The 15,057-nt window shown below is 56.5% G+C and overlaps 1 protein-coding gene and 1 long non-coding RNA gene across 2 annotated transcripts in view; one reads left to right on the plus strand and one right to left on the minus strand.

Annotated features, from left to right (window-relative positions):
• The window catches only part of PTPRE (protein tyrosine phosphatase receptor type E), an 81,447-nt gene that overhangs the window by 4,354 nt on the left and 62,036 nt on the right, over nucleotides 1–15,057 (minus strand). The window contains exons 10-18 of the mRNA XM_004700872.3: nucleotides 12,545–12,664; nucleotides 11,005–11,165; nucleotides 8,858–8,993; nucleotides 7,939–8,088; nucleotides 7,327–7,420; nucleotides 7,143–7,219; nucleotides 6,159–6,293; nucleotides 4,242–4,367; nucleotides 3,039–3,205 (exon numbers count right to left, since the gene is read on the minus strand). Of these exons, the coding sequence (XP_004700929.1) occupies nucleotides 3,039–3,205; nucleotides 4,242–4,367; nucleotides 6,159–6,293; nucleotides 7,143–7,219; nucleotides 7,327–7,420; nucleotides 7,939–8,088; nucleotides 8,858–8,993; nucleotides 11,005–11,165; nucleotides 12,545–12,664 (1,166 nt within the window). The remainder of the gene's footprint in view (nucleotides 1–3,038; nucleotides 3,206–4,241; nucleotides 4,368–6,158; nucleotides 6,294–7,142; nucleotides 7,220–7,326; nucleotides 7,421–7,938; nucleotides 8,089–8,857; nucleotides 8,994–11,004; nucleotides 11,166–12,544; nucleotides 12,665–15,057) is intronic.
• LOC123521827 lies at nucleotides 9,454–11,153 on the plus strand. Its single transcript, XR_006680156.1, has 3 exons — nucleotides 9,454–10,058; nucleotides 10,233–10,369; nucleotides 11,064–11,153. It is a non-coding gene; the product is annotated as an uncharacterized LOC123521827 (long non-coding RNA).

The raw sequence follows: 15,057 nt of genomic DNA on the forward strand, positions 1-15,057 counted from the left end.
GCCAGAGGCCTAAGGCCATATTGCATGTGAATGGAATAGTTTAGATAAGTAAGAGAAATATTTAATTTGAATTTTAAGAATGTGTCTAGGATCTGGCTCTACTAAGATGATACTGATTTCTTTTAACTATTGTTATTGATATAATTGTGGTAGAAATTATTATTGGGAAGTATAATAGAGTGTTTTTAAGCCAACTACCTTCAGCCATTAAATCAGATCTTGAAAGGGGTGTAGGACAGGCCTCTGAAAAGACAAGCCCTACCCAGTCCCTTGAGTCCTCCGGACATTTGCATTTGAAGATACTTGTCTAGAATGCTGTTGCCAGACTGAGGAGAAAGAAAGGAGCGATTTGGGTTCTTTGAATTTTGAACTAGTGGTTTGTGCCTGAAGCTGGAAAAATCTGGAGCCATGAAGAAGCTCTCCTATCTAAGACTGCGTGTTAAAGGAAGCCCGAGGGCTCGCTAGGTGGCCACCTGGATCCACTTATTCAGTGGACGTGGGAGAAATTCAGCATAGAGAGACTGGTTGAGCCTGGCCGCTGACACCCGTGGACCTGGTTCACAGGGCCTAGAGGATAATAGGAGAACAGGTTGACTGGTCTGAAGTTTGAAGGGTGGTGTGGAATTTGAGCCTATGGCATGACCTAGCCCAAGGGGGCTAGGGTTGTTGAATTTGTGACAGTGCCCCCTTGGTTAAAAAGTGAGGAAGCCAATGGGCACTATGGTGAGGCTCAGTGAGGCGGCCCACATTGAGTTGACCAGAACCCCACAGATGAAGATGAGATTTTTGAGCCCGTAAATGGGTACATATTGCTGCTGATTTTATGGATGTCCTGTCCTGATTTGACCTTGCTTACTCACAAGGATGCGGACTCACAAGATTCCAACCATAATGAAGATTCTTCACATCAAAGAATATGCGTGTCTTCTCAGAGCACTGGGTTGGTATAATCGGGCAGTATAGAAATTGGACACCCAAAGTGGGGAGTATGAAGGCATGAAGTGGCTAGCTTACAAACTTTCATGGGTGGGGGAATATGCTCATAGGGTTGTAGAATTATGGTGTAGGTATTCACTTAACTGCAATTGCTAGGCATACAATGTTGTGTTCACTTACAGAATATTATGTTTAAATAAGGCTGGCAAATTTTGAGTTATATGCATTTTAGTTTTATCCTGTTGGGTACAAATATGATTTTATTACTGTTTTGCTTTAAAAATTATGTATGGCTACAGAGTTGTGTAAAGATGTCAAGTTGACAAGGGATGGTCTGTGGTAGTTACATAATCTCATGTCAACATGAATGTATAAGAACGAAGGGGTGGAGTTTACCCTGTCAATTAGGTCCTGGTAGGCGTGGCCTTCTCATAAGGAAGATCCTAGGAACCTCCCTCTCTCTGCCTTCACCTTCCTGTTGATGAGTTACACAGAGACTTGCTGAGACCTGCAAGACCTCCTCTCTCTGCCTCACCTTCCTGTTGGCAAGCCATGTGCTGAGACCTGCCAGAGCCCTGGAGATGCATCCACCACCTTGGATCCACAAGATTTTATATCCACCAGCCTGTCACCTTCCTGCAGTGTGCAACATTGCATGTGGCTGCATGAGTCTGAAAGGGGACTTATGAACCAGTACTGGATTAATGGACTCCAGTTGGACTGGGCTGGCATGTTTGCTTAATATATAATTAGTTCTTGATATAAAGCTCTCTCTCTTACACATATACGAGTGTCACTGGACCTGGCCTAAGACAGCACCTAGCAGCGATAACAAGGCAGCAGCCCCTGCAGGAAGAGTGGCACTTAGGCTGTCAGCGGGGACAACTCCATTTGAGATGGCCATTTTCATGATTTACTGGAGGAGCCCCACAAGCTCAAAGGCCAGCCCTCCCTAGGGGAGCCAGGCGAAGGGCCGAAAGGAAGGGTTGGTGCCCTTGTTAGCCACTGGCCCTGCCATTGGCATGCCCTCAGGACTTGTTCCCCAGTGGCGTATGCAGGCTGAGCCCTTGGCCGGGGTTTGCAGAAGCCAGGTGGGAAGGCACTGCGTGCACCCCAGATCAGAAAGGCTCCAGGCAGGGACCCATGGCCTAAAATGGCACAGGTGCCCCTATGGCCAGGCCTGGGCACCCCCCAACCCCACCCCTGCTCCACACACACAAAACGCCAGCACCATGGACTGGGTTCTGACTCATCACCACCCTGGAAAAGAGGCGACCGCCCCTCCCCTCGGGGTTTCTGAGGCGGTGACTTCTGTGGGAGCAGACCACCTGGCCTTTCCCCGGGGAGCTGCGGACGGGTTTGCATTGCTGCCCCGGTGCCAGCAGCCCAGCACGGGAGCCCCTACCCCCTCCCATGGCCACGAAGTGGATTCTGACTCAGTGACCTTGAATCTGTAAGGGATTAGGGGGAACAGTCAGCCTGGTACCTCCCCCTGGGAATGGCTGGTAAACTTGAACCATAACCTGCGGTCAGCAGTGTAGTGCCTAACCCACGTGCCAGCTCTCCTGTGGGCTGGGGACGCCCCAGGTGCAAATGAGCCCCTCTCAAGAAGAAAATCACCAAAGTGGCCCCCTGGGGCTACGATGTGCCCAGTTGGGGTGCTGACTGGATCTGCCGCCAAGCAGAGAAGCTGGAGAGGCAGGAGAGAGGCTGGGAGGGCGGGGCGCCTCACCTCTGTGGGGGTCTTTGGCATGGAAACCTCACCTACAGTACAGAGGAACCTCACCAGGTAGGATAGGGCAGGGCGTTACATGGGTGGGGAGGACACGGAGGGCAGGGAGTAACCTCAGTGTAGTGCTGGGGGTGTGGCTTTGTCTCTGGGAGGGTAGGGCAGGCCTCAGCTGTAGTGTCAGTGCTAGGGGCAGGGCTCAGATGGGCCCAAGGCAGGACTTTGGCCATAGGAGGGTCAGGGGTCAGGTATTAGTCTGTGGGAGGGACACAGGGGTGGTACCTTACTCCAGTGTATGTGTTGGGGTGGGGCTCCAGCTGTGGGTGGGGATAGGTGGGGCTCCAGCTGTGGGAGGGGCTGGGGCAGGCCTTACCTGCAGTGCACGGTGATGGGGTGGTTGCCCGTCTGCTGCTGCTGCTTCTGCACGGCTGCAATGAGGTCAATCATGCCCTTGCCCTCTGCGGGGATGCCCACCTCCGGCCAGCCGTGGAAGTGGAACTGACGGACCATGCGGCTCTGCTCCTCCTGCCTGGCCAGCGGCTGTGGGGCAAGTGGTGTCCAGTGTCGGTGGCCGTTCCTGGCCCAGCCTGGCCCACCTCCCCCTAGACTGAGCTGTGCCCTCACTGGCCACCCTAGGCCCTGGGCAGGTTGGCTTTGCTGGCCCACCCTGAGTATTGGCAGTGACAGGGACAGCAATGGCCCTGCCTGCCTGCCTATGGGGTGGGAGGGACCCAGGACCCCACTGACTGACTGAGGCTCAGAGTGAGTGGTCGCTCAGTCAGCTGCCTGGCCAGCTAGCTATGGGGAGAGTGGGTTGTGCAGACCTCCCTGGGTTAGGAACCTCAGACTCAGGAGATTTGAATGACCAAACCCACCCCTACCTGCAACAGTGTCCTTCCTTACAATCACCTTCTTCAGACCACCAAACCCAACCCAACCAAACCAAACCCACTACCATGGAGCCGAGTCCCCTCCCCATCCCTAGAGACCTAGGAGAACTTCTCCCGAGTGTTGCAGGGATTATATACATCTTTCCAGACAGCTCCTCTTTTTATCTCTGGAGCTGGACACAAACTAAATACGAACTCTATGGACCTGCCCCAGTGATCCTACACATTCAACCTGGAGCTGCCGGCAGGACCGATTTTGGAGAGGGGTGGGGGTGGGGCACAGACTCAGGCCCAGGGCCTCTTCCTCAGTGCTGACCCTGGCAGCTGCTCCCCAGCCAGCTTGGTGTGACCAGCTGGGGCTTTGAGAAGGTACCCAGGTACCTGAACTCCCATTCACACCCCACACCCCCAATGCACCCAGCCAACTGCATTTCTCCAAGGAGGCAATGGGGCCAGAGAAGCCCAGTGAGGGCCTCTCGGGGTGTCCCTTCTGCCCCAGCCAGGAGCCAGGTGAAGATGGGGCTGTAACTTCATAGGGACCTGCTCTTGGCAGTGCCACTCCGTACTGAACACAGCGACCCCTTGTGATGAAGCGGAAGGGCACAGCAGGCCCTGAAGCAATGGTGACCACCGCAGCTGGTTCATCTAGGAGGGCAGAAGGTGCCCAGACAACAAGCAAACATTACCTGGCTGAAGGTGACCAGGAAGTCCCTCACACTGATGGCTTCAGACAGGGTGTCACTCTTTAGCTCAATGGTGATCTCGCCGTGAGTCACAGCGCCCTCTGCTGGCCAGTACTGGTAGCACTTGTCCTTGGGGGCAAAAAAAAAAAAAAAGAATTTTAAGTCCCTTGTCCAAAAAAAAAAATTCGAGTGGGCCACCTTGGAGTCCTCAATGCAGAAATGCTCTCCTGCACCTGGCACATTTCATCTGACCAAGGAAATGGCCTGTGGACACAAAGGTGAGGCCCCATCACGCCTGTTGACCATGGGTCAGGGCATGTGTGTCCACTGAGCACTGCTGCACGCAGTTTCATATCCCAGAGGAGAGACTGCTGAGTACATAAACCAGACTCACTGTCATCGAGCCGTTCCACTCCTCCCGCCCTATGGAGCAGGGTCGAACTGCCCCTGGGGGCTCCCAAGATTGCGGGTCCCAATGCCCACAGGCTAGGCTTCAGGATAGAAGTATCTCAGAGCATGAGTCTGAGTGATAAAAGGAAGTCCCGCAAAACTCTGTGCTTTGATGAGACCCTTTATAGAACGTCCAAAACCAAGCAAAAATGAAGGGATCTTTTCTCTAGGCACACACACACACACCACTCTACAAGATACACAGATTTAAAGAAGGAAATACCACATCTTTTACGAAGGCAGTAATCAAACAAACAGATAAGGAAGTGCTAACAGATAAAGGGAGAGGACTCGGAGAGATCGGCCCCTGTGTGTGTGTGTGTGTGTGTGTGTGTGTGTGTGTGTGTGTGTAAAGGTGCAGAAAACATGCGAGGGCTCCTCCTTGTTAATCACAGTCTCCACAGGGCCCAGCATTTGTTCTTGAGAGATAGTCCCAAGAACAAGGAGAACATACAGAACCTTGTACCTGAGTAATCTCTCTCTCTCTCTCTCTCTCTCTCTCTCTCTCTCTCTCTCTCTCTCTCTCTCCCTCTGCCACCGAGTCTATTCAAGCTCATAGTGACCTTGCAGGACAGGGTCAAACTGCCCTTGTGAGTCTGAGACCATAACTCTTTACAGAAGTAGGAAGCCCCATCTTTCTCCCTAACGAGTCACCCCAGCAGTCCTAATGGAGCACATTAACCAGGGCCTATGGTTTTCTGACTTGAGAAAACCAAGGGTGGGTGGAGGAAATGTCTTCTTCAGCAAGTGGTAATCTTGGTGAATACAGACTGGCAGATTTAAAAATCCCCAACCAAACCCAGTGCTGTTGGGTGGGTTCTGACTCCTAGTGACCCGACGGGGCAGAGTGGAGCTGCGCCTGTGGTGCCAAGGCCATCATCCCTATGGATGGGCTTTGGGCTCCTAACAGCACGGTCATTTGTTCAGCCCACTCACTGATCTGCGGGAGCAAGACCGGCTGTCTGCTCCAGTAAAGGTTTATAGCCTCAGAAAGCCCAGAAGGTCGCTGTGGGTGGGAGTCCAAACAGTGGCAATGGGCTTGCTTGACTGGCATCTTCGTGGAAACAGATGCCACGTCCTTCCCTGAGGATACACTGCTGGCCCAATCCACTGACCTTTCTGCCAACAGCTGAGCACTTAACCACTGCACCACCACAAGGACACGGGCAGGCCTCAACAAAACCTAACTCAAGTGCAAAAGCCAATGGGAAGTTGGGGCTCAAGCCTTTCGGGGCCCACCCCTCTCCCAGAAGCTGCTCCCCAGGAGTCGGACATGCAGGCACACAGTGCACACACTTGCATGCACACGCACCCTCAAGCCACTCACACACACTCGCACACAAGCAGCACACGCACACATGCACGCGCATGCACACACACACTGACACATGCACACCCCGCTGGGAGGCAGGCTGCTGCCAGTGGCAGCCTTGAGCCGGCGGCGGCGGCATCCCCTGGCAGTACCCTGACCTGCTCGCGCTCCTGGACCTCTGTCAGCATCACCACGGTGTGGCACCTCCACTCCCAGAGCATCCTCCAGAAATCCTGCACGGTGTGTGCCAGTGGGCCCTGCGTGGCAATGAAGTAGTCCTTCTGCCGGTAGCCCTGCGGTGGGGGCAGAGGGTCAGGGCTGGGTCTACTGGGGAGCTCTGTGAGCACAACCCACCCCAGCCAGACACAAGCTGACTTCCAGGACTAAGTCACTCAGGAATGCTCCCCTGGATCTAAGAGCTGAGTCTCCCCATCCACACTCACTCCCCAGAGCTGAAATCACCCCGTCTACACCCACTTCACAGAGCCCAGGGTACCCCATCCACACCTGCTCCCCAGAGCCCAGGGCACCCCGTCCACACCTGCTCCCCAGAGCCCAGGGCACCTGAGACAAGTGCCGGGCACCCAGCGAAGGGGAGGCCAACAGCTGTGGGGTCTGATCAGAGCTTCGTCTGTGCACTACAACCAAACTAGCCACCCGGTGTGGGGCCAAGAGGCCTGGGTGCTAGAGGTTGTGTGTTCAAGGTCAGCTTCCACAGCCCCTGAGACCTTTGCCCATGTTCTCATATCCCTGCAGAAACGAGGTCCCAGGCTGTCTGCCTGCCTTTGCTGTCCACGCCCTGCATGGAGACAGCAACGGGTGGGGGAGCGGGATTGCTGTCTGCCTGGACCAGCAGGCAGACCCGGTGCGTACCCGGCGCCAGTACACCTCTGACTCAGAATGAAAAGCCAGCAATCCCTGGAGCACTCAGGCGCTATCCTTCTGTCTCCAAAGCACACACACCCCCCTGCCCCTTCAGGCTGTTTTAAGGATGATGAATTGTGCTCATCAAGTGGTTTGGATTTCAAGAGGCAATCAGTTCTCCCGGGCCGTGAGATGACCGGTGTCTGTGGCCCGTACACCCCAGCAAAGCATGACCGTGCCGTGCACACCCGGGCCGCGTACACCCGGGCCACACGTACATCGATAAAGGACGCATTGATGTAGTCCGTGTACTCCTGGCCCCGCTTCATGGAGAGGATCACGCGGTTGAAGTCGTCTGCGAAAGAGGGGTTTTGTGGCGTTAGCACCCACTGCTCCCAGCACTGTATTCTCGGGGCTGGCCCCATGTGGAGGTGCTGCGGGGCCTGGGCGGGCAGGGCTTACACGGAATGATCTGGATGACCCGGGCTTTCTTCATGTTGGCGGGCAGATTGCCGGTCCTCATGTCCTCCTTCATGATGCGGACATTGGTCAGCTTCTGCGGATCAAACACAGCACCGAGTACGTCAGTCCCTGACATTGCTGGGCGAGCGTCTCTGTCACAGGGCATCACGGGGACCCTGGCACGAGGGCAAGCACAGCCACTTGCTGTGTTGCCCAGGGAGCCAGGTCATGCTTGGCTTCCCACACACTGAAGCTCCGTGGCCACTCTGTGTCCGGCAAGTGGGGCACTGTTTTCCCAACAGCCTGTGCTCATGTTGTGCCTGTGTCCCATGCTGGTCACTCTTCAGCGACCTCAAACCCTTCATCCTGCCCATGCCCCCCACAGACAGCAGCAGGGCTCACACATCACGTCCTCCATCCTAGAAGGACACCTAAGGGCAGAAAACATCTGCCCCCTCCAGCCACGCCCACCCCTGCCCTGGCAAGGAGAAGGCAGGCTTCCTTGGGGAGCCCCCAGGTCCTGCTCCCGGGGCCCGGCCTGGTCTGGTCAAAGAAGAAAGAAGCACTGGGCTGGGCTTTCACTTCAGGCTCGCCCCACCCCTTGGCACCTACCCGGAACTCCTCCTCCAGCCCGACCTTGGCAAACTGGCCCGTGGAGCTGTGCAGCGTCTGTAGGTGCCTTTCCAGGGAAGACACATCCAGCTCCGTGTCCCCGTACAGGTAGTACTCGAGCAGGGCTTGGTAGATGAACGTGTACTGCATCTGCGGGCCCAAGGAAGACTGACCTCGATGCTGCCCAGTGACCTCGGCCCCCAAGGGCCCCCAAGATGGAGGTCATGCCATTTCTCCTGTCTCCCGGTGGCATGTGGGTAAGGTGTTGGCTGATATCTGGAGCCTCCCTGTGCTCCATGGGAGAAAGCTGAGACTGTCTGTTGCCCTAGGTGTGTGCAGCCTCAGAAGACCTGGGCAGTTCTCCCCTGTCCTCCACAGTACCTCCCATCCCCCACTGTGAGTACAGCCATGCTCTTGGAGTACTCCTCCCTGCCTCCCGGAGCCAGCATTCCCTGCTGTTTCCCAGGAGAACACACAGACACCGGGGTGAGGGAGGTGCCCACGGCCCAGCGGGCAGGGGAGTCAGGGGTCCTCCCCTACTGTGTCCCTGGACAGGTGTAGCCACCATCAGACAGTGGCACCCACAGTGGCTGAGTGGAGCGGGCAGTGAGCTGTAGCCACTGGTTAGCCTTTGAGCATTGTCCAGTGACAGCGTTGGGGGCAAGTTAGCCTATGATTGTGGGTGCAGGTACTGGGCCAGCTGATAGTTGCGGGGTTCAGGGCATTGCTTAACCTATAGGTTCCCTAACTTATTTGGCCTACCGCCCCCTTTTCAGAAGACAGCTACTCAGTGTCCCCCTATAGCAGTGGGGTCCAGGGCACTGGGCTATTCTCTGGCCATGGGATGGTACCCGGGCCCCAGGTTTCCTTTGTGGAGGCCAAACACTAGCAGGGCTGGGCCAGGGCCACTGCTACTCACATCTGTCTGCACCATCTGGGGACGCTGGTTACGGATCTTGGAGACGAACTCGAAGACATCGACCTTTTGCTCTGCGAACATCATGTCCATCATGGCGTCGATCACAATGAAGGTGCCCGTCCGGCCCACGCCCGCACTGGGGGAAGGGAGCACCGCGTCGTGAGTCACAGAGCCCCGTGAAGGACCCTCAGACCTGGACAGGGGGCAAGCTGTGCCCAGGGAGGCTCACCCTCCTGAGAGCGACTGCCTGCGCGTCCCTGCGTGGCCAGCAGGGGCGCTGCGGCCCAAGCACCGTCTCTCCAGTGGTCCATCAACTGAACCAACTCCCAGCGGTCGTCGATGGACTCATGGGGGCCTGGAGGACAGGGTGGAACTGCTCTGTGCATTTCCGAGACGGTAAGTCTTTGTGGGAGTAGAAAGCCTCGTCTTGCTCCCTCGAAGCGGCTGGTGGATCCCACCTGCTGGCCTTGCGTGTAGCCACTGAGCCACCAAGGCTCTGGGGCCGGAGAGGCCATACAGAAGCAGCAGGGACTGCGTCTGGGTGGCTCTCCCTCTCACTGAGGCCGTCCTTGCTGGTCACCTGTGCAGGTGCAGTGTGTTTCCGGAGTTCTTCCCCCAGGGAGTACCGGGCTGCTGCAACCACAGAGTGGGTGGTTCAAACCCACCAGCCGCTCCACAGGAGAAAGATGAGGCTTTTTACTCCCACAAAGAGTGACCGTCTGGGAAGCCCACAGGGGGCCGTACTACCCTGTCCGACACGGTCGCTCGAGTCTGCATGGGCTTGATGGCATTTGGGTTTTCTTGTCACCATGTGGGCCTGCTGTGAGCTGGAACAAGCATCACACTGAGGGATTGGTGTGGCCTCCATCAGCCTGGCTCGGCCCAGGCATCTGCCCGCTCTGAGCATCACTGTCCAGCCCCAGAGCTGCCCCTCATGCCGGCTCTGGCTTCGGCCTCCTCAGACAGAGAAGGAAGTTCTTGTTGAGGTCTCCCCAGTGCCCAGGACAGGGCACCCAGAAGATGCTCAGCCCACGTGTGAGATGTTACTTGGACTCTGTCTCTTGAGACGACCCCATGTATGTTGCCAGCGACCACGGGGTGCTCCACACGGGCTGAGGGGCTGGCTTTCCTAACCAGATCACCAGGCCTTTCTTCCAAGGTCCCTCAGGGTGGACTTCAACCTCCACTGCTCAGTCACGAGGTGAGTGCGCCAACCATCTGCCTCCCATTCTGGTGTCCCCTCTGAGAACCCAGCAAGTGCCAGTCTCACCACCCAGTCCTGTTGACCATGGCCAATGTCACAGGGGCTTGGGGGGTGCGGGCTGTGGTGGGGGACATGGTCAGCACCTTCAGGTCCTAACTGGGCATCCATCAGGGGGACAAAGTGCCCAAGCCAGTCAGCGGCCAGAGTGTGGGGCCTTTCCAAGCGGAGACATCGGGCTGTCCAGGGATCGGAGTGCCGAGGTCGGCGCCTGCTCTCCCCAGCCCACTGAAGACAAACCCCTGTGACAAGTAAGTCAGTAGGTTCAGGGGGGCAGAGCGGAGTGGGGAGGTGTCCTGGGAGAAGCGGTCGTTTGGGGAGCCTGCTTTTACAGTGAGACATCCTCACTCTGGTGGCCATGGTGGGGATGGTGACAGCAATAGAGACAGTCGCCATGGTGGCCGTGTGGCTGTGCTGGCAGCAGCAGCTGTGGTGGTGGCACTCCTTATGGCCATATTGACCGTGGTGGACACAGAGCCGTAGGAGGTAAAGTGTCACCAAGGAGCCACTAGGGCTGCCTAGGGGCTGCAGGACAAGCCAATCGTGGGGTCTGCTCCTGGCTCAGGCTCTGTACAGCCTGTCCCTCAGCTGTTGGGGTCCATGGGCTCTGCTATGAGGACTCTGGGCACCTGTCAGAACTGGCCTCCATCTATGTCCCGGTGAGCTTGGGCGTCCCTATGGGAGGAGGAGGCTATGTGGACACGTGAGCCCCAGCCACCGTCAACCTGGGCCGGCGCTGCCTCTACACGCAGGCCCCTCAGAGGGCTCCACCTCACATCTGTTACGTCCCGGGGTCCCCCGCACCGCCGCGAGGTGGGAGAGGCTCTCACACCCTCCTGCACCCCCTCCCTCCGTGGCCCGCCGGCTCAGCAGCCACCTTGCGCACCTGCAGTGCACGACGATGGGCCCGGCGTGCGAGGGGTTGAGCGTCCTCACTTTCTTCAGGAACTTCAGCATCCCGATGGGCGTAAAGGGCACCCCGAAGTCCGGCCAGCTGGTGAAGTGCAGCTGAGAGACCAGCCGGGGAGCCTTGCAGCTGTCAGGGAGCTGCAGGGATGGAGCATCACGAGTGGGTGCCAGGCGCCTGCCCCGCCCCGCCCCGCACCTGCCCCGCCCCATCTGCCCTGCCCTGCTGGTGACCGTCCCGCCCCAGCAGCCACTCTGACGGAGCGCCTATGCCTCAGGACCCCTGGACTGGGGACCCTCCTGAGATGAGGGGCAGAAAAGCAGGACCACTCTCCCTGGGGGAGGCCGTTGCACCCCCTCCCAGGGATGGGCTTGAGGCGGCATCTCCCCTCACTCTCAGGGAGAGCTGTGCTGTATGAGGTAATGATGGGGTTGGCGGCTTGTAGGAAACCCCGGGTGCCTGCCTCAGAGCTGTTTCTGAGCACCACAGCATTTGCGTGCCCACATGCATGTCTAGGGGCAGGCGAGGAGTGACCCAGTGCGTCCCCTCCCCCTTTGTGCTCCGGCTCCCAGGAGCCTCAGAGGCCAGGCTCTGCCAGTCAGTCCCAGTCAGACCCACTCTGCTGTGCGAGGGTTTCCAAATGGCTCTTACACTTTTATCTCATCTGCCTGGGATCCAGACATGTTTGCTGAAAGCCAAGACCAAATCCACTGCCATCAAGCTGATTCTGACCCATAGTGACCCTGCAGAGCAGGCAGGGCAGGTATACACCCTAGGGCTTCTGTGCTAGCAAGTCTTTCTCTCGACCCTGTGGGATCCCCAGACTGTTAATCTTGATGGGAGTGGAAAGCCTCCTCTTTCTCTCACAGAGCAGCTGGTGGTTTTGAACAGCCGACCTTTCAGTTAGCAGCCCCACACATCACCTACTACACCACCAGGCTCCTGCCCTAACTCTTTAGGGAGCAGAGAGCATCCTTTTCCTTATGAGGATCATCTGGCGGGTTTGAATTGGTGACCTCCCGGTTAGCAGCCTTGCACATAAATGAATATACCACCAAGATTTTCTATTTTTATGGAAGATAATCTTAATGGAATCCTTTTAGGGGAGCTGACAGGAAATAAATATGAAAGATCAGGAGGGAGTTTCATACCTCAGTTTGAAACTGTTAAAGATTCCTAGATTCCTGCCTCACCATTCCAGCGTGTGACAGAGGGGGGACCCTCAACCCTTGTGTGCACCAACTTGTTAGAATTTCTCCTGGCAGAGTCCAGCCGTGCCCAGAATGGCTGTCAGGGGCCAGGAGCTTCTAGAAACTTCTATCACTGTAGACTCCTGGACCTGCATCTCCATCAAACCCCGTCTACCCACTGGCCCCCCGCTGGGCCTGAGTCTCCGCCCTCCGCCCACAGTGAGAGCCCTGACACTGGGGGTGCCCGGCGCCTCACGGTAGGAATGGAAGTGCACCCGCCGCCCACCGTGCCCCATGGCGCTCCCCGAGGCGGAGCCCGAGGTGTTTACCGACTGGACGCAGAACTTCCTGACCATGTAGTCCACCAGGACCACGCAGTCCTCCACACCCACGCGGATGTTCCCATATGTCCAGCAGCCTTGGTCAGGCCAGTACTGGTGGCACTTTTCCTGTGACAGAGATACGGCGGCTGTGGAGCCATTCCATGACTATTTCCAGTAATCCAGCCCACACACAGACCCCCACCCTCACAGACAAACAGACCCCCACCTTCACAGACTCCCCCATCCTCACACAGACCTCCTACCCTCACAGACGAGCACTGCCCTCGTAAATGGACCCCTCCATCCTCACAGATGGACCCTCTGTGTGCAGCTCCGGCTGATCCGCTCCTCAGAGTCCACCAAAGTGGACGGGCACAGCAAAGGCCTCGTGGGGTCCCTGTTTTGAGGGAGTCCTGACTCTGCCCAGGCCCAGGTGACCCTGTCCTCCCTGTAAGGCTCTGGCTTTGGGGCCCCAAGGACTGTGAGGCTGGGCTGTGGCTAAGTCAGAACAGACGTCTCCCTCTGCCGGGCCTTCCCCTAGGCTTAGAACATGCTGGAAGTTTCCTGAGCACTGCCACAGCTCCCCCTCCATCTCTCATATTACAGAGTGAACTCTACCCTGAGGCATGGCCGAGCGCTCCCAGAGCTCCGTGTCGGGCACCCTGGCCACCTCGTCTAAGCTGCCCTCCCCTCCTTCTACAGCCCTGGACGTCAGGTTCCCCAGCATGTAGTCCTAGAAGCGGGAGCCAGGGAGACAGACAGGCCACCCAGACGTGGTCGCGATGCCGAGAAAGGGAACTGGAGTGGAGAAGGGGATTCCCCTGAAATGGTGGAAGTCATGAAGCAGAAGAGGGCCTACCACCCTGAGTCACCTCCGTGGGAAGACCCTGTAGGTGGCGATGAGAGAGATCCGCGGAAACGGGAGGTGACATAGCCACAGAAGACGAAGGGGCGCCTGAGCCAAGCCGGGTGTTTCCAATCATTGCACGTGTATTCGATAGGTGCAAAAGGGGTGCAGCAGAAGTGATGCCTTGGATGAGGGTACAGGCAAAGAACCTCCAGGTACCACTGAAAACAGAGCCACGTGTCTTGGGAGAAGTACAGCCAGAAGCCTCGTTGGGAGCCAGGATGGCGAGGCCTTGTCTCACACACTTTGGACATGTTGCTGGGAGAGACCAGTCCCTGGAGGAGGACATCATGCTCAGTCAAGCAGAGGATCCACAAAAATCGAGGAAGACCTCCCAGGAGATGGCCGGCCACCATGGCTGCAACAGTGGGCTCAAACATGCAGTGCCTGTGCGCGTGGCACAGACCGGCAGCACTCGGCTCTGTGGTACATCATGTCCACGTGAGCCAGAACCCACCCAATGGCACCTAAGAGCGATGGCGTCATCGCCGCAGGATGGCAGAGGGTCAGTGGCTGGACTCTCTGTGGTCCCCTCGGTGTGGCCATGGGGGCCCTGATCTCCGTGGCCATGGAGGGCTGCCCCTGCGTCTGATAGAGCATGAAGCAGGGTCACCCACGTCTGGTGTCCGCGTGCCTGCCCACACACCAGTGCGGATGCTTTTCTGAAGCACTTACAGGCATGAAGTCACAGGCCATGTGAACAGCAGATGACCCTCCGTAATGTGGGCGGGCGTGTCCGTCGCTCAGTGGTTTTGGGAGCAAAAAGGGCGTTTTCTCTGAGGGAGGAGTCTGCCTTCAGATGGTCCCCAGACATCCAGACAGGTCACCACAGTGGCATGAGTCAATGACTCAAAACCTCTCTAATGTGTGTCTGTGTGTGTGAATATATATGTCTCTATATGTTTCTCTGTGTGTATATATATGGGTGTATATATTGTGCATGGAGGCCTCTGTGTTAAACATGTGCAACTCATATGTGTGCACATATGGCTCTGCATATATTTGTGTGTGCATATATCTGTGTGTGAGTATAAATGTCTGTGTGCATATGTGCATGTGTACTTATTATTTACACATCTCTGTTCTATGTGTGTATATGTGTACATAAGCGTATGCATATGTATACATCTCTCTGTGTGCATATGTATATGGTGTGTGTGTGTCTGTGTGTGTGTGTGTGTGTGAGCCCTGATGGTGTAGTGGTTACACGATGGGCTGCTAACCATGAGATCAGCAGTTTGAAACCCCCAGCTGCTCGGCGGGAGAGAGATGAGGCCTTCTACTCCGATAAAGAGTCTCAGAAACTCACCAGGGTGGTGGCATCGACGAGACGGCACTGAGTTTGGTTTGGGTTTGGTGTATATGTGTGTGTGTATATATGTCTTCCTGTGCTATACATGTACTATACATATGCTATACATATATGGGGATGTGTATGCATATGGGCGTGTGTGTGTGTGTGTGTGTGTGTGTCTGAATGTGCATGTGGATGTGCACATGCTGCTACGTTTTCTTGGACTGACTGAGGCCCCATAGCTGGGATCCCTGGCTTCCGGCCTGCTCTCTCCTTCTGGTGACAGAGGATGATGAGTCCTAGCACAGTGACAGGGTG

Source organism: Echinops telfairi, unplaced genomic scaffold (genome assembly GCF_000313985.2).
Source record: "Echinops telfairi isolate 266 unplaced genomic scaffold, ASM31398v2 ScPeMD7_70;HRSCAF=299, whole genome shotgun sequence".
NCBI classification, from domain to species: Eukaryota; Metazoa; Chordata; class Mammalia; order Afrosoricida; family Tenrecidae; genus Echinops; species Echinops telfairi.